Genomic DNA, 20748 nt, shown 5'->3' on the forward strand with positions numbered 1-20748 from the left:
CCCTTCCTAGACCTGTGAAATGTGCCGTGTTTTCGAAAGGAGAGTGGTCCCTCCCTCCAGGAGAGACAGGGAGAAAAGGAAGGGAGCAGAGGGTGAGCCCATTAGAGGAATATCCGAGAAATTTGCCCTGCTGGGTGGAAAAAAAGAGAAAACCAGGTCTGATTTTGCCCTGAGATGTAGATGGGAGACAGAAAGGCAACTGATGGGGTGCAGTGGATAAAGCCTCTGGGTCCTGCCTTAGACACTGGCTGGCTGTGATCTCCTGGGTCTGCCATTTAACCCTTGGAGCCTTAGCTCCTCATCTGGGTGTGGGGGGAGGGGAGGATGAAGAAGGTAATAATAGCACCTCCTCCAAAGTCTGTTGTGATGCTTGGATGAAATCACATACATAAAGTATTTTGCAAGCCTTATTGTACTTTAAAGGGTCCTAAATATCTCATTGATTTGTTATCCAAAAAAGAATCTTCTAATCTCATAGGAGCATAGGTTTCTAGCTAGAAAGGATCTCAGAGATCATTCAGTTCAGCTTGAATTCTACAGATGGGGAAACTGAGGACCAAAGGCATGAAGTGATCTGTCTAAAGTTACACTGGTAGTAGCAGAGCCTAGATTTGAACTCAGGTCGCCTGACTCCAAAGTTTTTTCCACTGTACTTTACTCTGTCATTGAGCTCTCACTGAGCTGGTGAGAGAAGGTGAGGAGAAGAGAGACGTTCATGCATTCATTCCACAAGTACTCATCAAGCACTTACCATATTCAAAGCACAAAGATAAAAATTAAAACAGTCCCTGCCCTTAAGAGGCTTCCACAAACCTGTTTCAGTACAGCCACCATTTTCCATAAGGTTCCAGTTCTTGGAGCACAAAATGTCGCAGGCCCAAACACGCTCACATTCTTCACAATTCCATTGGAACATAAGAAATTCACAAATATGGACAAGTCAACATTCCTCAGAATCACACATTGCACTAACAAACGTAGGTGTCAAAGTATGCTTGCTAAAAGACATGTGGAACCTTCATTCCCACAGCCACCCAGCCCACCATATTCCTTGCTCTCCACCCCACCTCCCTCCCACCCCTGCCTTTGGAAGGATGCAGCTGCCCCTTTTCCCTATCCCTTCAGCAACAAGTGTCCCCTTTGAGCAAGTTCTCATGGCTTCTTAAGAAAGGTGGGCATGGCTGTGTCTGAGCTTGGCTCCGCCATGACCTGAATCTTCTGGTTGCTCAGGGTGGCCTCTCGCATCTTGTAGTACATGAACTCATTCTGTCGGAACATGCGCAGCTCCATCTCTGACTGGATGCGCATGGCCTGTGGAGAAGCAGACACCCCCAAGGGTAGGGGTAGAGGAGAGAATTTAGGAAAGTCCCAGAGTTGGATTTCAACCAAGGGCTTGTAGGCATCTACCATTGGCCCTAGAAGCAGGTTCTTCTTTTCCAGAGGGGAGAAGATAAGCACCACCCAGACACTGAACTGGACCACTGCTGGCTCTAATGCCGTATTGATCATAAGCCCCAACCAATAGCCTAGCATTGTGGAAATCTGTTTAGCTTTCTTTAGTGAGTCTCTTAGGACTAGAGCTTTGCCCGGGTTTAAGGGATTGTTGTCAAAGCAGAATGAACGTGCGTCTTTAGGGATCCTCAAACGAGGTCCACTAGACTGCTTGACTCACTTGTGGAAAGCTCTCCATGCATCAACTCTCCCTTCACCTTGACTCCCTAACACTACCTACATGACCTTCAGACCAACTAGGCTCATTCCTAAAGGCAGGAAGGGTGTGGAATCTTGACTAGTCAATCAGATATGAAGCTTCTATTGAACCATCCCAGGGAGATCATCTCAGACTCTCCCCTACAGTATCAACGTGGCCATAGTAACAGATCACACAGTTCATGGGATGGGGGAGAGGGAGGAAAGAGGAACATATAGACCACTTGCTCCCTAGACCAGGCTCCCAATAGGTTAATAAACCAGTCAGGTATGTAGGCACCAAAAGAATGGAACTGTCCAAGTATCCCAGACAACTGTGCATGCCATGATCTTTAGGGGGCACCTGAATCAGAAGAGGCTGTGGTGGATGCCACTCATGTCCATGCCCGTCTACTAAAGGCAACTGGGGGTCGGGAACATAAACAATAGCATTAAGATAAACTAAAGCTTTGGGGAATCGGATTGAGTTAAAAACTCAGCTCCCTGGTCCTGTCTGCAGACTCCTCCGTCCTGAAATTCCCACAACAGTAACTAGTCTTCCTGCTCACCTCAATTCCTTGCAGAGCTCTGCACACATACTGGTACAAAACTAGACTGGCTTCTCAGGCTACACTTGCTTCCCTCTAAGCTTGGCCCCCACCTCCTGTGCCCCAGGAGTGGGTAGAAAGGATTGCCTTTCCCTGAGCATGGGTTTACTGATGTATGGCTACTATACCTATGCTGCTGATGAAGTAATTACCCAGGCTAAGAGAAACAATACTTTCTCCCCTCCCCCAAAAATTAATTAATGTCAGGTCCAAAATGGGATCCCACAAAACTCAAACAAGAGAAGAAGCCAAGCAGTGGTAGGCTGGTAAATGTTTAACAACTGGCTTTTCTCCCTGCTTCTCCATGCCCTCCCCACTCCCCAATGCAGAGCATTAAGTTTAATCTGAATTATTAACATTTTTCTCCATCATTTTTTTAAGTCTAGACAATCAACAAAATAATAATTCAAGCCTTGATTTATAGACTTTGCCAATTTCCAGGTGTAAATGCTCACACTGGCACACCACTGACTGGTCTTGTGGGATTTCTTGTTCTTGGAGTATGGACATCTGGGGATGGGAGCAGAGATTTGTAGCCAGGAAGGCAAGTACAGGATCTCAGAACAGACTAGGGATGCCACCAAAATGACCATTTCCCCAGAACAGTGCTTGGTACTCAGCAGACACTTAATAAATGCTTGTAGAATTGTTGTTGAATCGATCTCCCCAAAGCTTTGGCCCTTTATAGTGCTCTGCCCCAGTCATCTCTGCTACAATATCATGGTCAACAATCGATTCACCATGCCCAGGTGCCCAGGCAAGACTGTAAACTCAGACATCCATTAGTCAGGAACTTGCTCTACCTATTCCTGACAATTACTAATGTATTCTGCACACAGCAGGCACTTAATAAATGTTTGATAAGTCCAAAAGGTCTCTGATAAAGTATCAATGCAGAGGATAGAGTACTGGGCCTGGAGGCAAGAAGACGCATCTTTGTGAGTTCAAATCTGGCCTCAGACACTCATTAGCTGTCACTCTGGGCAAATCATTTAACCCTGTTTGCCTCAGTTTCCTCATCTGTAAAATGAACTGGAGAAGGAAATGGCAAACCACTCCAGTATTTTTGCCAAGAAAATCCCAAATGGGGTCATGGACTGAAAAATGACTGAAAAACAACAACTGCCCATAGAAGACTGCTTGGTATAGTCCTGGACTTAGAGTCAGAAAGACCTGGGTTCAAATCTTGCCTCTATGTAACCCTGGGAAAGTCACTTAAGAGTCTCTGTGACTCAATTTCCTCATTTGCAAAATGTATGTATTGGACTAAATGACCCCAGAGGTGTTTTACACTGCTGGATCTATGATCCTATTAATCTTTATGTGCTTCAGACACATCTTAAGTCTAAAACATTGCAATCTGCTTTGGGGAAAGGCCTTATCATGCCAACAGTTCCCTGTGTCAATGAAATCATGTTTCTTTCATGGATTGCTATGGTATCAACTGCACTCATGTTGCCATTGAGCCTGATATATTTCCCTGAAGCTGATTAGAGATGTTAGCTAAGGTATGAACAATCAACAAGTACTTATTAGGCACCTACCAGATACTGTGCTAAGCACTGGGATAAAAAGTCATGAGTCCATGAGTCCAGCCCTGTTATTTTACAGAGAAGAAAACTGTGCTCCTATTGCAGTTTTTCAAGACAAGCCATGCACTGAGTAGGCATGGCAATGAGACATTAGGGGGTCACCTACTTCCAGGTCCTTAGTGATTGGGTGAGTAGGTCCATGAGTCACCAGAAGTATGGCATAGGCTTTGCATATCATCCCATGCCCAGCCTCGATGAGCCCGGCGTGCCAGTGGGTCAGTCCTGCCCGCATCACAGCCATGCCCAACTGGGCATTGTTATGGTGGTAGAGTTTCCTGAAAGGGCACAGAGAAGGAAGTCATCATGTCAGAGAGGAAGCTCTGGGAAGGGTGAAAGGAGCCAGACTGTCCTCCAGGATCTGACCCCAAGGGAGGATATGTCTGCCTGGCAGTAGCCCAAATCTCTCTTTTTTTATCGATACATCAACACAATAAAATCACATAAGAACTACATTTTCACTTGGTTTGGGCAGCACTTAGGTGCTATGTGGGCCACAGGTCCTGTGTCTGACACTTCTGCTCCAAAGGGAGATTCCTCATCATTCCCTATGAAATCACTCACCCACTCCCTATCTCTAAGGGAAGGCTCTGGGAGACTTATGGAAAGGAAGGGAGGGAGGGATTCATCCACAAATAACTATAATGTTAAAAGGCATCGAGATGCTTTGGGGCATGGGGAAGGAAGAGAGAGAGAGAAGGAGGAAAGGGAGAAAAAGGGAGGGGAAGGAAGGAAGGGAGAGGGAGAGAAGAAAAAGCAGGGGAAAGAGAGAAGGGAAGGAAATAGAAGGAAAGGGAAAGGAAGGATGGAAGGAAAGGGAAAGAATGGGAAGAATGGGAAGAGAAGGGGGAAGGGGAAGGGGGGGAAGGGGAAGGGAGGGAAGGGAAGGGGAGGAAAGGGAAGGGTGGAAGGGAAGGGAAAGGGAGGGAATGGGAGAAGAGGGGAGGGGAGGGGAGGGGCGGGGAGGGGAGGGAGGAGAGGCACACCCAAGCCCAGCCTTAATTGCCTACAGGTAACCATCGACCATCCTCTTGGCATAGTCTGAAGCCTCCTGGAAGCTCTGCAGGTAGGAGAGCACCTCGGAGGCGATGCTCAGGATTCGCAGCACGTAGATGTTGGTGTCAGCCAGTACGGGCTCCTGCTTCTGCAAACACTCTCGGCATAGCTTCACCACCTGGGACAAGACATTAGACACTTCACTGACAGACACAAACGTAAACCTCCCCGGGGATGGTGCTGCTGGCTCCTCGCTGCAGGGCCCCTTCCGAGCTGCTGTGACCTACAGACAATGGCCTGCCTTCCACGTGGTTTTTGATCCACATTCCTTTCCTTATGGTACAATTTAATTCAACAAGCGCTTTTTGAGCATGAGAATTGAGCTAAATACTGAGGGGCATGCAAACCAAACAAAAATGGTTTCTGGCTTGAAGAAGCTTATCAGCTACTGAGGGGAGGGCTCACATTTCCACAGCTCATCTTCAGCTATTCCTCTGTGACCCTCACCTGCACTGGTGAAGGGACTTTGAAGGCACAGGTCCAGTCCCCATCCTAGTCCTTTACAGTTTACAAAGCATAGTCTGTCCATAGGCTTATGGTTTGGGAGCTGAAAGGGATCTTAGAGGCCATGTGGTCCACACCCCCCCCCCCATTACCCTTCTTGTTTAACAGATTAAAAAACCTGAGAGACAGAAGTTAAGTGACCTGTCCAACATCTCACAGCTAGAAAGTGTAGGAAGCAGGATTTGAACCTGGGTGGTGGAGACTTCAAGTCTGGCAGTTATTCACTGTGGCTCACTGCCTCCTACGCTTCCTCATCTGATGCTCATCAGGCAGCTAATGTGAGTGTTATCACCCTTATTTGACAGATGAAGACACGGAGGCTCAGAGACAGTTGACTTATCCATGGACGCACAGTTACTAAGTGGCCAAGCTGGGGCTCAGGCTCAGGCTGTCTCATTACAAGGGACAGTGGTTTCACTATGACTCCGTATAGACACCAATTGTTTGAATCAGGTACAGCTCATGCCCTTGTCCTGGCCTTCAAGGCTTCTTCCATGAATCAGCCAGTTGAATGTAAACTCTTTGAGGGAAGGTTTTTCCTTTGGGGAGGGGAGCAGCTAGGTGGTGCCATAGTGCATAGAGCACTGGACTTGGAGGCAGAGAGACTCATCTTCCTGAGTTCAAATCCAGCCTCAGACACTTACTAGCTATGTGACCTTGGGCAAGTCACTTAACCCTTTTTGCCTCAGTTTCCTCATCTGTAAAATGAGCTGGAGAAGGAGATGACAAACCACTCCTGTATCTTTGCCAAGAAAACCCCAAATGGGGTCACAGAGAGTCATATACACAACAACAACATCCTTTCTTTTTTGTATCTGTATCCCAGGTATCCAGCACAGTGCCTTGCATGTAAGAGAAATGGAATTTTAAAAATTATTTCCTTCAATTGCTTTGCCAGTCTCAAAGCATTATATAAATGATAACTATTACAGATGAGGAAATTGAGGCTGACACAGGAGTCTAACTCAAGCCCATCCCTGGGATGCTCTCCCTCTTTATCTCTACCTCCTGGCTTCCTTCAAGCCTAAGTTAAAAATCCCACCTTCCACAGAAGCCTTTCCCAATCTCTCCTAATGTTAGCATCCTCTCTCTGTCAATTATCTCCATTTAATCTGGTGGATAGTCCCTGGAGGAAGGAATCATTCCATACTCCAGAATGTTTTGTCTTCTTCGTGCCACCAATATTTGTTGATATGTCTTAACTAGGAGGCAGAGACTCAAGGAGGTCAGCAGCAGCATCATGCTTCACTCCACCTGGTGACTGCTCCCTAACCTTGGGCTTATTCTGATCCCTCTTAGACAAATTGTGTGACTGCTGGCATGGTCCTCAGGCCTGAACTGACATCTGATCTTCTCTGGTTTCCCCAGATAGAACAACTACAGGTATTCAGGAGAAGTGGCCCCCACAACCAGCATGGCTGGTTCAAACCCAGAGAACCTGGGTTTGAAGCCCAGCTTGACCTCTTGGGCAAGAGACTTGGCCTCCCTGAGTGTCAGCGTCCTTATCTGTAAAATGAGGGGGTTGAACTGGTTGGTTTCTGAGGCCCCTTCCAGTCCTAGATCTTTGATTCTTTGAGGAAAGAAGAAGGAAGGAAGGAAGGGAGAGAGGGAGGAAGGAAGGAAGGAAGAATGGATGGATGTATTAAGCATGTATTATATACCAGGCACCGTGCTAAGTGCTGGGGATACAAATATAAGCAAAAAGAAAGGCAGTCTCTTCCCTCAAGGTGCTTACACTCCAATGAGGGTAAAGGGTAGGGGGTTCCCTGGGAGAGGAATGAGCAGCTCTTCTACAAAACAGAAGTTCCAGAAGGAACTCAACAACAGGAGAAGAGGGCAGGCCTTACAGAGGGTTATTCTAGATTGAGAAGGATGCAGAGATGCCTGGATGTTCCAGGGCGATGAGATCCCAGGTGCTGAGGGAAGCCCAGGATGAAACAGAGGCAGAGGCGTGCTTTCAAAAGCAGGAAGCCAATAATGAGGCAAATTGTTAGGACAACTGGATAGCACATTGGATAGAGCACAGGCCTTGGAGTTAGGAAGCCCTGAGTTCAAATCTCACCTCAGGCACTTTCTAGCTGTGTGACCCTGGGCAAGTCACTTAACTTCTCTTAACTTTGATTTCCCCATCTGTACAATGGGGATACTCATAGCACCTACCTCCCAGGGTTGTTGTAAAGATCCAATGAGATAACATGTATACATTGCTTTGCCAATCTCAAAGCATTACATAAATGATAACTATTACAGATGAGGAAATTGAGGCTGACACAGGAGTCTAACTCAAGCCCATCCCTGGGATGCTCTCCCTCTTTATCTCTACCTCCTGGCTTCCTTCAAGCCTAAGTTAAAAATCCCACCTTCTGCAGAAAGCCTTTCCCAATCTCTCCTAATGTTAGCATCTTCTCTCTGTCAATTATCTCCATTTAATCTGGTGGATAGTCTATACATCATTGTTCACTGTGACCATGCTGTTTCTCCCATTAGAGTGTGAGCTCTTCAAAGACAGAGATGGTTTTTGATTTTCTTGTATTCCTCTCACTTAGCACAAGTCCTTGCACATGGGTCATGCTTAATAACTACTCACTGTGCTACCTGCCTTCTCCATTCCCATTGACATTAACTATAGGGATCCATGCTGTTGTCATCCCTCGCCTAGGAAAACCAGCTTTGGGATTCCAGATTAACAGCGACTGGCAGCATACCCTATGGTGGGCACCTTCATCACTCCCCACTTCTCCCACTAGAATGTAAGCTCCTTGAGGGTAAGACCACCAGCCATCTCCAAAGGGACATCCCCGAGGCACTTGGGTCTCCATGGTCCCAAAAGCTATTTCAAAGGTTGGCCAGGTGGGCAGGAAGGGGTCAAGGTCTCAGTGAATGGAAGCCTAAGGGGACGAAGATCGTCTCTAATGCCCCTCTGCTCCTGAGGTAGCCACCATTCTCTACCCCCTCACCCCACCCCACCCTGTTCATTGGGAAAGTCAAGCTCTTACTTCATGGTACAGCCCTTCCGAGCGAGCCTTGTCAATCTTCTCTAAAGTGTCCTTGGAGAACTGGGTCACCTCCTTCACCACATCCTGAGAAGGCTGGGAAGAGAGAGGACAGCTGAAGTTAAGACTCCTGAGTGCAAAGGTAGCCACATTCCTGCAGTAACCACAGTAAGACAATGTGTGCACCACCCTCACTCCCCAGACAGCCTATCCTTCATCTCTAAACACAAGGGCAGGGCACCTGGAATAGAGCACTGGTCTCCCAGGCTTCTTATCAATCCTCTTGACTGCCCTATAACATAAGCCCCATAACTTTGAGAGCCACACCCCTACTCCCGTTGTCCAGATCTTATTTCCAAGGAACTCTCCTCCCTTTCTAAGCCTCAGTCAACTCAATTGTAAAATCCACTTGTAAAGAAGGGAATTAAAATAGCTCCCATCTACCAGAGCTGTTGTGGGGCTCAGGAATATCCCTAAAACTGGACTTTGATCCATTCACCCAAGGACAGGATTTCAATTCCACTTAATTCAGCAAACATATATTAACTAAATGCCTACTACATGGCATAGCAGGGGAAAAAAAGATAGCCTTAAAGCCAAGAAGATATGGGCTCAAATATCACTTCTGACACATAGTGGCTTTGTGACTTTGGCAGTGGGGTCAAACACAAATAGAAAAGTGAGATTGCATATTGATTTAGAAAACCACAAATTAACATAATCTGTGTTGTGTTATATTTTTTTTTATTTAGTTGAACATTTCCCAATTTCATTTTAATCTGGCTCCAGCCACACTCAGGATTGTGGTGGTCTGCCAGCTGCCAGCAGGTCTGGAGTGTGTGACCCCTCTGCTTGAGTCAACTCTCTAACACTGCAAAGTGCAGAGGAGGTGCAGACCAGCACTGATAGAGGGAGTTTCCACATCTGGTAACTTCCTAGAGGAGGGAAGGAAGGAAGGGGAGGAAAGGCAAGGGAGGGAAAAGTACTAAAGAAGTGGCTGAGGAGAGGAGATTCCAGAAATTATTTCAGTAAGAGAGGCTTGAAGGCCTGAGATGAGCTATGAAGAAAGCTAAGCATCCTACCCAGGGTGGCTGAGCCTTGGAATCAGAGAGCAATCTGTCACGTGACTCAAAAAGTAAGGAATGGAAAACAGATCTAGAAACCAGAAGGGGAAGATATCGAGTCATAGACAGCACCAATAGCTCCCTACCTCGTTTCATTCTGAGGGTCACGAAAAGGTCTCCTTTGCCTCCAACAAATGTATGACCACATTGTCATATAGTCTGCTAAGGAATTTGAAATTCCCACCACCACTCACCAGAGGCTGTTAGGTCCATTAACACCTGACAGTCAATTTATCATCATTTAGTGGGTTTTTTAAGCCCTGGAACATAGGGCTGATCAGTTTTGAAGGAGGCAAGGATAGAAAGTCCACAGCTCCCAAAGGGAGGGGTCACTGGCTTCTGTGAGTAGCCTGGCAGAAGGACTTGGAATTGGGCAGATCTTATCTCCAGGGAGCTCTCTTCCCTTTCTAAGTCTCAGTCAACTCAACTGTAAAATTCACCTATAAAGAAGGGGATTAAAATAGCACCCATCTACCAGAGCTGTTGTGGGGCTCAGGAATAGTTTATCTTGCTATAAAGGTTTACAATGCACTTTCCATACACATGAACTGATCTGATCAAGTGGATACATGTATGTAAAATGATCTGCACTCTCCTGAGTTGATAAATGGTCAAAGGATATGAACAGGCAGTTTTCAGATGAAGAAATTAAAGCTATCTATAGTTATATGAAAAAATGCTCTAAATCACTACTGATTAGAGAAATGCAAATCAAAACAACTCTGAGGTACCACATCACAACTATCAGATTGGCCAACATGACAAAACAGGAAAATGATGAATGTTGGAGAAGATGTGGGAAAATTGCAATACTAATGCATTGTTGGTAGTGTTGTGAACTGATCCAACTATTTTGGAGAACAATTTGGAAATATGTCCAAAGGGCTATAAAATTGTGCATACTCTTTGACTCAGCAATATTACTTCTAGGGCTGTATCTCAAAGAGATCACAAAAATGGGAAAAGGACCCACATGTACAAAAATATTTATAGCAGCTCTTTCTGTGGTGGTGAAGAATTGGACATTGAAGGGATGTCCATCAATTGCGGAATGACTGAATAAGCTGTGGTATATGAATGTAACAGAACACTATTGGGCTATAAGAAATGATGAGCAAGTAGACTTCAGAAAAACCTGGAAAGACTTGTATGGACTGACGATGAGTGAATTGAGCAGAACCAGGAGAACATTACACACAGTAACAGCCATGTTGTGCGATGACTAATTTTGATAGATTTAGCTCTTCTCAGCAATGCATGCATCTAAGATAATTCCAAAAGACTCATAATGGAAAATCCCATCCACATCCCCAGAAAGAAATATGGAGTTGGGATGCAGATCAAAGAATGCTATTTGCTATTTTTCTTCTTCTGTTGTGTTTTGTTTCCTCTTTCTGGTGCTTCCTCCTATTGGTTCTAATTCTTCTTTACAACATGACTAATGTGAAAATATGTTTAATAGGAATGTATATGTAGAGCCTATATCAGATTGCACTCAGTCTTGGGGAGGGAGGGGGAGAAAATTTAAAACTCCAAAGCTTATGGAAGTGAATGTTGAAAAGTAAAAATAAATTAATTTTTTTAAAAAAATTATCTGGACTGGATGTATGATTTCACCAAAAGAGAGATTTCTCTTTACCAACCCAAGTCAGCCCCATGAACTCCCACGGAGAGTGCTGAAGGGTCATTCAGGTTAAGTGAAGGCCATACCTTGGGGTCCTCTTTCACTGCCAGGAAGAGGTCGTCTTTTATCCCCTTCACACAGTGCTCACAAGTGCAATCAAAGTAATATTGTTTCTTCAGCTGCTTCTTCCGTTCTTGGCTGATGTTGAGAAAGTCTATGTAGGACACGGTCAGCTCCTCTCCTTCTGAGATCTTCCCCAGGGCCCGAAGCTCGATCCTGGGTTAAGACAAGAGGTAAGGCAAGAAATCCAAATGTAGGTATCTCTGCACAGTGCTTGACACATAGTAGGCACTTAAATTATTACTGGCTGGCTGGCTGGATGACTAACTCTCCAGGAGTAAACCTAAGGCAGGCTTTGTCCTATGGTACTGAAATTTAAAAGATACCTATCTGGGAGCCACTGTAATAGCTAACTCCACCTCATACTCACTTGGATTTGTCTCAATTTTATTATTTTCCCATCATGAATTACAAAGTTGATTTAAGGTACTTTATTGTGTTGCTTACTCTGGACACCAAAATTACTGGTTATGGCTCTACATCTGTGGTTTAAGTTCAGGAATGCCTGGTGATCCCAAGGTTCAGGTATTAGACCCACTTACCGACAACCTCAGAGAAATTGATTTCCCACTCAAGAATAAAGATGAAGTACACACACACACACACACACACACACACACACACACACACACACTGCAATTCTGGTAAAATACAATACAGGGTTTTTGCATAGGTGCTATTTGAAATGGAAATGATCCAAAAGACAAAGGCCATGTCTGTGCCCATGAACTGAACCAATGGCAAGTTTTTTTTATTGTAATAATAACCTAATCAGGTTCATTGGAAGACTAATCAATTTATTATTTTGTGATCAGGCCCAAACAGAATGGAAAATGGTTGGTGTGGTCATGAGGCCAGAAATGGTGTTTCATTGACGGCTCTGGGGGTGTAGCCAACTCTTGATTATCCAGGACGAAGAAGAAAAGTAGAAGCAGAGTTAACTTCCAACAGTAGATAATGCAAAAATCATTTACATTTTGTTTTGAAGAAGCTCTGATTGACTTAAGTTTTTTTTCCCCATTCTTGGCTGACCCCCAACCTTAACCTTCACTCTTGAGTTAGCTCTAGTTTCCACCTGGGATGGCCCAAAGATCCCTGCAGATAATCAAACATGGACGATCAAGAGTTGGCTTCATTCCGTCACAGCATATTATTTACTTTTATAATGTGCTATAATATGCATGCCTTATTGGTAACTGAACACAGATTCCCCTTCAACTGACCTATCCTATCTGGACTTTACTTCTAATTCCTTTACCCACCATTTAACCATGGCACCATCTTTCAGCATAGTAGATGGCATGTAGCCAAAGCAAAGCCCATTCTATAACTGACATCCAGCTTAGCCAATCATCATGAGGAACAGCCCATGGAACTTTATCATGCAAATCAGCATTGGCCCATAGAATTGGAGCCTAAAAGAAATCAAGATGGGGACAATGGATTGGTCCTCTGCCTGTTTGGTCTCCAGATGCCTCAATGGACAAACCAGGGCATTGAGAAGAGAGGGAAAGAAGGGTAAAAATTGATCAAGAGGGCTTTTAAAAAATCAGCATGGCAAAATAGAGAGCTGGTCTTCAAGGAAGACCTGGGTTCAGATCCCACCTCTGACACAAATAGGTTCTGTGACCTTGGGCAAGTCATTTAACATGCCCTAGGCAACTCTCTAAGACTCTGTTGAAAAGAAGGTGCCAGTTTTCTTTGGTAAAAGGAATATCCTCATCTGGCAGTTCCTTAAGCCGATATCACCAATCCCTGCCGTTATCTGACACTATCAAAAGGCAAAGAAGAACAACAGCACCATAGAGGGCATCTCTGCAACATAAGGTCAGGCTTCCAATTGAACAGCTAGCCCAGGTGCATGATGGGAAACTCCTATGCTAAAGCATTCAATCGCTCATATATGATAACTGCCATTTTGTGGCACATACAGCAACCAGTTATTAGGGGTAAAAAGATCACCCAAACTGGGGTCAGTTAAATGCCAGGCTTTTGTGCCTTCCCCATTGCTGGGCTTCTTCCTGACTTGCTCTTAAAAGAACTGGGAAGGGATATGGGAAAGAGCTGATGTCCACCCATTAACAGTGACTCAAAAATTGGGCTGAGGGTAGTAGGATCAGATGAGACTTTGTCTGTCCAACACAAGTCAAAACCTTGGACCTGGAATCAGGAAGACCTGAGTTCAAATCTTTCTGCAGACACTTACTAGCTGTGTGACCCTGGGCAAGTCTCTTAACTTCTATTTGCCTCAGTTTCTTCATATGTAAAATGAGGATAATCATAGCAGCTACCTCCCACGGTTGTTGTTGAGAATAAAGTGAAATATCTGTAAATGCTTTGCAAAACTTCAAATACTATATGATCATTATTATTGTTATTGTTATTGTCACTTGTCTTGATCCAGCCAAAATCCAGTAGTTAGCTAGGATCAGGATTTCAACTGCTTTATCTCTACTCACTGCCAAGGTCACAAAAGCAGAGTCAGAGGATGGGTATGAATCCAGATTCTTCTGAGTCCAGGATCAGAGTTGTTTCTACTACATTAAACAGAAGGCAAGCTGCTAAAAGGTAGAGTCTCTCTTTTTTTCCCTTCTGAATCCCCAGCACCCATACAGTGCTTTGCACATAGCAGGACCTTGACTGAATTGAATAATTGAAATCAACCCAAACACACCAGGTCACAATTGTCCTCAATCAGCAAAGGGGACACTAAACAAAATCAAATCTCATCTCAAACATCAAAACGCATCTCTGAGCTATTTTACTGGGTGGGAAATAGGAGACGGGAGAGAACACACAATCCTTTAGTATGTCAGTAAGATAATCATTCTTCATTTTATGGTAAGCAGGCTTAAGGGAAGGAGTTCTTAACCTGTTGTCCATGGACCCCCAAGTAGTCTGTGGACAAATTTTAGGGGGTCTGTTAGCTTTTTAAAAAATACTTTGATAACTGTATTTCAAAATCATTAGTTTCCTTTGTCATCCTACAGATTTTTTTTTGTGCATTTGAAAACATTATTCTGAACAGGAGTTGGTACATAGGCTTCACAGACTTCCAAAGGGATCCATGATACAAATGAAGGTTAAAAACCTTTACTCAAGTTGTCATTTTGTTTTTTGTTTAACTAGATCTTCTAGATCTGGAAAGATCCCATGCTTGTCAGTCAAAGGAAGGAAAGAGGTAGAATAGGAGAAGATGGAGGAGAAAAGGCCGAAAGGACAAGGAAGATCTTACAGTAGTTGGTGGAACGGAGAGCAGCATTATTTCTTCTTAAGTTGCATACAAAATATGGCAGCCAAAGAATGTGAGGATTTGGGATTGAGCAGGACTTTGGGACAATGGAAAAGGAATTGTGAATTTGAACACACAGCCAGCCTGGGAGTCTTGGAAAAGGACTGGCCCACAAGCAAACCAAGCAAGTGAGGGGAGGGTCAGAGGAACAGGTATGTGATTTGACAAAACTGACCCACCTCATCTGTGTGTGAAACATAGATTTCACAGCCTCATGACTGAAAGACAAAACAGATAGTGCAGGTGACTTAAGAGAAACCCCACCGGAAACAAAGATGCTCAAATGGGTTGGACACACCATGGTTAGCTTGCATGAATGGGATCACTAATTCCAGCCAGGCTCCCATAATCACAAAGCTCTCCTATCACCCCTCCTTCCCAGATGTTGTAGGGTCATTTTACATTCTCTGTCTACTTAGGTTCACTAACTGGATAGAAATCTGAGAGCCCAAATGTCATCCCCTTGGGGCTGGTTACAAGCAGGATTTAAAGTGGGTAGCATCTCAAAGATGGAAATAGCCTCCTTCGAAACATATTTTGGGTAATATTCATGCTTGGGATGGGGAACTTGGAGGCACCCCTAGGCATGAGAAGGACATTCCTCAGGCAGTGCTACAGACTTTTCTGGGCTCATAAACAAAATTTCTCTCCACTAATATCTGAGAAACCAGGAGCAAAGTAAACAGCCCTGAAATGATGAGTGGTGGGTACTGAGATTAATTTATGGAGAGGAGTGTTTAAACTAGTAGGAGTGGGAATAACTTGGCCAGCCTTTAGGAAGGTAAGCAGGGTTTAGCAAAGGGGTTTTAACCTGGTGTCCATGGACCCCCAAGGGGTCTGTGGATAGATTTCAAGGGGTCTGTTAACTTTTTAAAGAATATTTTGATAACTGTATTTCAGGATCATTGGTTTCCTTTGTCATTCTATATATTTTATTTTGTGCCTTTTAAAACATTGTTCTGAACAGGGGTCAGTCCATAGGCTTCACAGATTGCCAAAGGATCTGTGATACAAATGAAGGTTAAGAACCTTTATTCAGATTTTTAAAAAATTTTCTTGAGTATCCTGAGCTTGGGTTATCACCACTAAAGACTATAGAGACTGGAAGGACTCCTCCTTGGTTGTTGTATTTCAATCTGTCATTGACATTCAGGGGATCTCCTGGTGAGAAGTACTTTGCCCTGGTGTAGACTTCCTGTGCAAAGGGGCAACAAAAGAGGAAATGGGCGATGATGGATGAGAATTTTTGTTTGGTTCCAAATTCTAATCTAATGCTCATGGGTGTGTTTCCCATGTATTTAAAAAAAAAAAAAGGCAGAAAGACATATGCATCCATCACTGAATGGAAGGATCCCTTTTTGAAAGAAATGTTGTAGTAAAGGAACAATCACTGTAATAATCAGACCCATCATGATATTGGGTCGCAGACATCAGGTGTTGCGATTTTTAGGAATTTGGAAGAAGGGAAACCTGCCCAGTGACCACTGAAAAGGCTTCTTTTTAGTAGAAGAGAAGAAGCTGGGGTTGGCATCATTACTGCTATCTAAAGGTAATAAAAAGAATAATATTCAGTCCTCTTTTGAAGCTGCTGGTTGGCCTTTAAGAATTTGATCTTAGAGTTTAAAACCAATTGCAGGAAACATCATAGCAGGCATTACCCCACCTCCACCACCCACCCCAGGCCAAGATCTACTCACTTGCCATTGTTGAATATGACAGTACAGTTGGGCCAGCAGTCATGGTTCACCAGGCAGAGGTTGGGGAAGATGCCCACCCCCACGGCCTGAAGGCCCCTCTGGTCACTGAGAGTGAAAGCATTGCAGTTGATCTGCCCAATGGGAGGAAAGAAAATAGTAGAGCAATCATAAACAGAGTACTACAGAGAACCAAGAGGGGAATGGTGGACATTGAGGAAGGTATGGTGCCTAAAGCCAAATTAAGGGAATTCTAGCCCTCAGCTTAATTTCATGTGGCTTGCAATCAAGTTATAAACATTTATGAGGCCCCAACTATGTACCACGGACTGTGCTAAGTGCTAGGGATACAAAAAGAAGAAAAAGATAGTTCCTGCCCTCAAGGAGCTTACAATCTAATACAATTTATTGCAAGGGTAGAACCAAGAGATGAAATCTGTATTGATGCCTAGAGGTGATAAATGCAAAATAACCCTACATTTTTAGCGGTAGTGTTTCTGTATTTTGTGTTTATACTTTCTGTTTCACCTGTAATAGGAAGGTAGGTAGGTGGATAGGTAGATACATATTTTTTGCTCTCTCCTTTGTTTTTATCTTTTTCTCTCTCTTCTTCCACCTTCCTTACTATAGAATTTCCATGCTATAGAATTCACATTTTATCATTTGATGTAATTACTGAATAGCATTTTATCTTCCATATCCATAGTGTTTCTTAAAGCAGAGGAATTTATCTCTAAAACAAATCCAGTTGTCTTTATGTGTTGATTATTATTATCCTCTGCGAGTCAGTAGCCTTGGAAAAACATTCCTCAGCTCTGTGCATCTAAAAAAATAGTAAAAGGAAACACGAGTGTATAATCAACTGCATAGTGAATTACACCTTTGTGATTATAAGTACTGATGGAGTATATATTCTAAAATTAAGTGTCACTTGATCGATTCATTCTCAGTAAATACCCTAACAGTCATTGAATAAATAAAAACAAGTCATCATCATCTTAAACCTTAGAGCAAATATGTGCATGAAAGAATGAATGAATGAATGAATGAGCCCCCAAAATTGATTTGGAAAAGACCAGAATTTTTCTATTATCCCCATTTACTGCTAGGAAAATAGCATAGAAAAGGGAGATGGCTCATGGATCCAAAGCCCCCCAGTGAGCTGAGGCCCACTGTCTCTGGGATCTCTGCCCAGTAGCTGGTATGAAGGTGCTTGTCTAGCTTACTTGGTCCCCAGACCATGATCCTGCCTACATTGCAATGGGAAACCCAATAGCAGCCCTTTGCTTGTTCTATGTCCTGTCCCGTGTCCTTGGTTCTCTTGACTTCTGAGTTTCACCCTCTATCCTCCCAGGTCAAGGGTTCTTAATCATTTTTGTGATCAAGAACCCCTTTGGAAGTCTGGTGAAGTCTATGGATACTTCCTCAGTAGTTTTTTTTAAGTTAATAAAATAAAATACATAAGATTACAAAGGAATCAATTATACTAAATATGATTATCTACCTACTTGTCTTTCTATATACTTGTCTATCTATATCTCTCTGTTTACCTGTCTATCTATCTGTCTGTCTGTCTATCTATGTTTCTAGCTTTAAGTTTATACACCCCAGGTTAAAACTTTCTGCCCTAGGTCATATTCCATAGCTAACTGTGAAGGCAAGATGTATTTTTCCTAATCATCATGCTAGGGAGGAGATTGCCATTGCCATGACCATGACTGTGGCAAAGCCCAGAAAGTAGGAGAGAAGCAATCCACTGAGCATCCATCACAGCTGATCGATGCACTTTTGTCCTTCTCCAACCTTCCCAAGCTCCACTTGCCCCCCTCCCCTCTCCCAAGCCCTGACCTGGGAGCCTCTGAGGCCCAGGGTTCTCAGTGCAGACTGTTCCCTCTCAGTTTGGCCATCACAACCGATGCCAGGGGATTTCATTTCCCTTTTTTCCTTTATGGGAAATTCAGCATTTTAGCCCCTGGGATTTGTCATGCATGCCATTTTAATTTTGTGTCCTTGTGCCCAGAAACTAAAGTGGGGGTGGGGAGGAGGGGTGGGAGGGAGATGTGAGCAACAGGTGCTTCAACAGGAGCCAGAATCAGCTGGGAGGAAAGAGGAGTGAGTAGAGAGTAGGCTGTCAGGGACTGGGGAGGGGTGGGGGAGAGACTCCCTTTACATGAGCAGCACAGAGTGATCTGCCTTTGTTACAAGCAGAGAAACCATCAAGCAATCTCATGGCTTCTTCCATTTGGGGGAGGAGGAAGAGGAGGAGGAGGAGAAAGGGCAGGGAGAGGAGGAAGGAGGGAGGAGGAGGGGTAGAGGAAAGAGACAGGGGAAGAGAGGGTAGGAGAATGGGATAGTGGAGGTAGGGGGGATGAGGGGGTAGGGGGATGGGGAGGAAGGGGAAGAGGGGGAGGGAGAAAGAGGGGGTAGGAGAGGGGAAGAGAGAAGAGGGGGAAGAGGGGGAAGGGAACCAGGGGGAGCAAGGGAAATGGGTGCCATACCACTCCGAATATATGTGAGATATACTGCATGCTGAATTGCTGGCTCTGGGGGGGCCAGAAGTTCAAAAAGCTGTCCACATCCATGCGAAGGTCTTTCTGCTCCTCTTCCCCAAAGCTGTCCACGTGATTCTGCAGGTCATCCACGGAGACCAAGCAACCCTCCGTGAGTCCAGTACCCTCTCTCTCTATCCGCCACATGATTCTGGCCGCCAGCCTATGGATGATGATGATGATGAAAACAATGATGATGGTGGTGATGAGGGGAGTGGTAACTGATGCGTATGAGGTTTGTGAAGTACTTCATACACATTATTTCATGTGATCCTCACAGAAGCCCTGAGAGACAAGTGCTACCAATATTGTTTTCCCATTTCACAGATGAATCAATCAATAAACATTTATTAAGTGCCTCAGTGCTAGGCACTGGGCTAAGCACCAGGAACACAAAGAGAGGCAAAGGACAGTTCTGATCCTCAAGTAGCTTACAATTTAAAATGAAGTTAGGGTTCAAAGTTACTAAGTGTCTAAGGCTAGATTCAAACCCAGGTCTTAGGATCAAAAAATCAGAGTTGGAAGGGATCTTAAAGACCCGTGAGTTCAACTTTCTCATTGTACAGAAAAGGAAACTGAGAAGAAAGATTAGCTCTTCCTTGCCCTCAGTCCAGCACACAACCCACTGTATAGGCTGCTTTTCACCAGGGAACACAAGGATGCTAGATGGATATTTAGGTAAATCACAGGTCATAAGAACCCACAAAAAACCCAACCCAGAATCACTGCATTGGTTCCTTCAGTGTGTCTCTGTCTCTGGCGAGTCTGGAGGGGGAGGGGCTGGCCGTGTGGGGAAACGTGGGGCTGTCTCCTGGGACATCCACCACCAACGTTACAATCCAAACGTCCCCAGTTCACTTCATATTTCACTGTGGCTCTGTCCTCTGGACATTTATCTGGACTTTTAAAAAACAATTTCAATTTTCAGCAGACAGTAGGTCTCTTAGGATTCAATATAATTCAATAAACATTTATTAAGAGTTTCCTATGTGCCAGGCACGGCGCTAAGAGCTAGAAAGTAGAAGAACAGCCTGGGTGTCTCGAGCTGTCTCACTGCCAACAAAACTTCAGGTGTAAAAGGGGGCACCCACATTGCTCATGTTCCCTAAGGTCTTTCCTGATCCCTGCCCCCACCAGGTACTGGTGCCCTCCTCCAATTACTATACCATTTGGTTATAGTTACTTGTGATGGATACCTGTTATTTCCCCCAAGAGAATGTAGCAATGACTGTTTCAGTTTTCTCTTTCTATACTCAGCTGCTTACATGGTGCCTGGTCATGATAGGTGCCTAATATATACTTGTTGATTGACTGAACACACACACAAGCACACCCACATACACAAGCTCACACACACACACACACACACACACAAGCACACATGCACACATGGGATTGGGACTTTGAAAATCAATGAATCTATCAAATGTGCACACCCATCTTAGACCTGGGGCAAGATCAGGGCATACCAAGGGAATTTCAGGGACCTCCTTTATACCCTGGGGCAACTTGTAAGTCTGCTGTTCTACTTTTGGTACCTTTGAGGCCACAATTGTACCTGGCATGCTTTTCCCAATCTTTCTCTCCACCCTGAAATCCAATGAGTATTTCTTGGCTCCAAGCCTCGGCCCTAGGCTGATGAAAAAAGACCTGGAATCCCGGGATAAGAAATTGATGTAACTGATGGGGGTGGGGGGTGTGATTTGGTCATTTATGTGCAGGGGAGGAAGAGTACGTGTGAGATCCAGTTTTGGGGGGGAGTGGTTCAGACAGTGAGGTCCCCTACCTCTGTCAGGTAGGCTCTCTCCCCACTACTGGTCTGCCCCTCTCTCCTCACTTTTAAATGGTCAAGTCTGACTGTTTGACTATTTCCCAGATGCTGAGTCCAAGCCCAAGGTTCAGCGAT

The 20748-nt window shown here is 44.5% G+C and overlaps 1 protein-coding gene across 1 annotated transcript in view; it reads right to left on the reverse strand.

The window, feature by feature from the left end:
- Positions 1-1152: 1152 nt before the first annotated feature.
- The window catches only part of SMYD1 (SET and MYND domain containing 1), a 38307-nt gene continuing 18711 nt past the window's right edge, over positions 1153-20748 (reverse strand). The window contains exons 3-10 of the mRNA XM_027861180.1: positions 18792-19005; positions 16297-16427; positions 14779-14817; positions 11274-11463; positions 8443-8535; positions 4897-5060; positions 3996-4164; positions 1153-1311 (exon numbers count right to left, since the gene is read on the reverse strand). Coding sequence (XP_027716981.1) covers positions 1153-1311; positions 3996-4164; positions 4897-5060; positions 8443-8535; positions 11274-11463; positions 14779-14817; positions 16297-16427; positions 18792-19005 — 1159 coding nt within the window. The remainder of the gene's footprint in view (positions 1312-3995; positions 4165-4896; positions 5061-8442; positions 8536-11273; positions 11464-14778; positions 14818-16296; positions 16428-18791; positions 19006-20748) is intronic.

Source organism: Vombatus ursinus, unplaced genomic scaffold (assembly GCF_900497805.2).
Source record: "Vombatus ursinus unplaced genomic scaffold, bare-nosed wombat genome assembly UNPS02014489.1, whole genome shotgun sequence".
Classification (NCBI taxonomy): Eukaryota; Metazoa; Chordata; class Mammalia; order Diprotodontia; family Vombatidae; genus Vombatus; species Vombatus ursinus.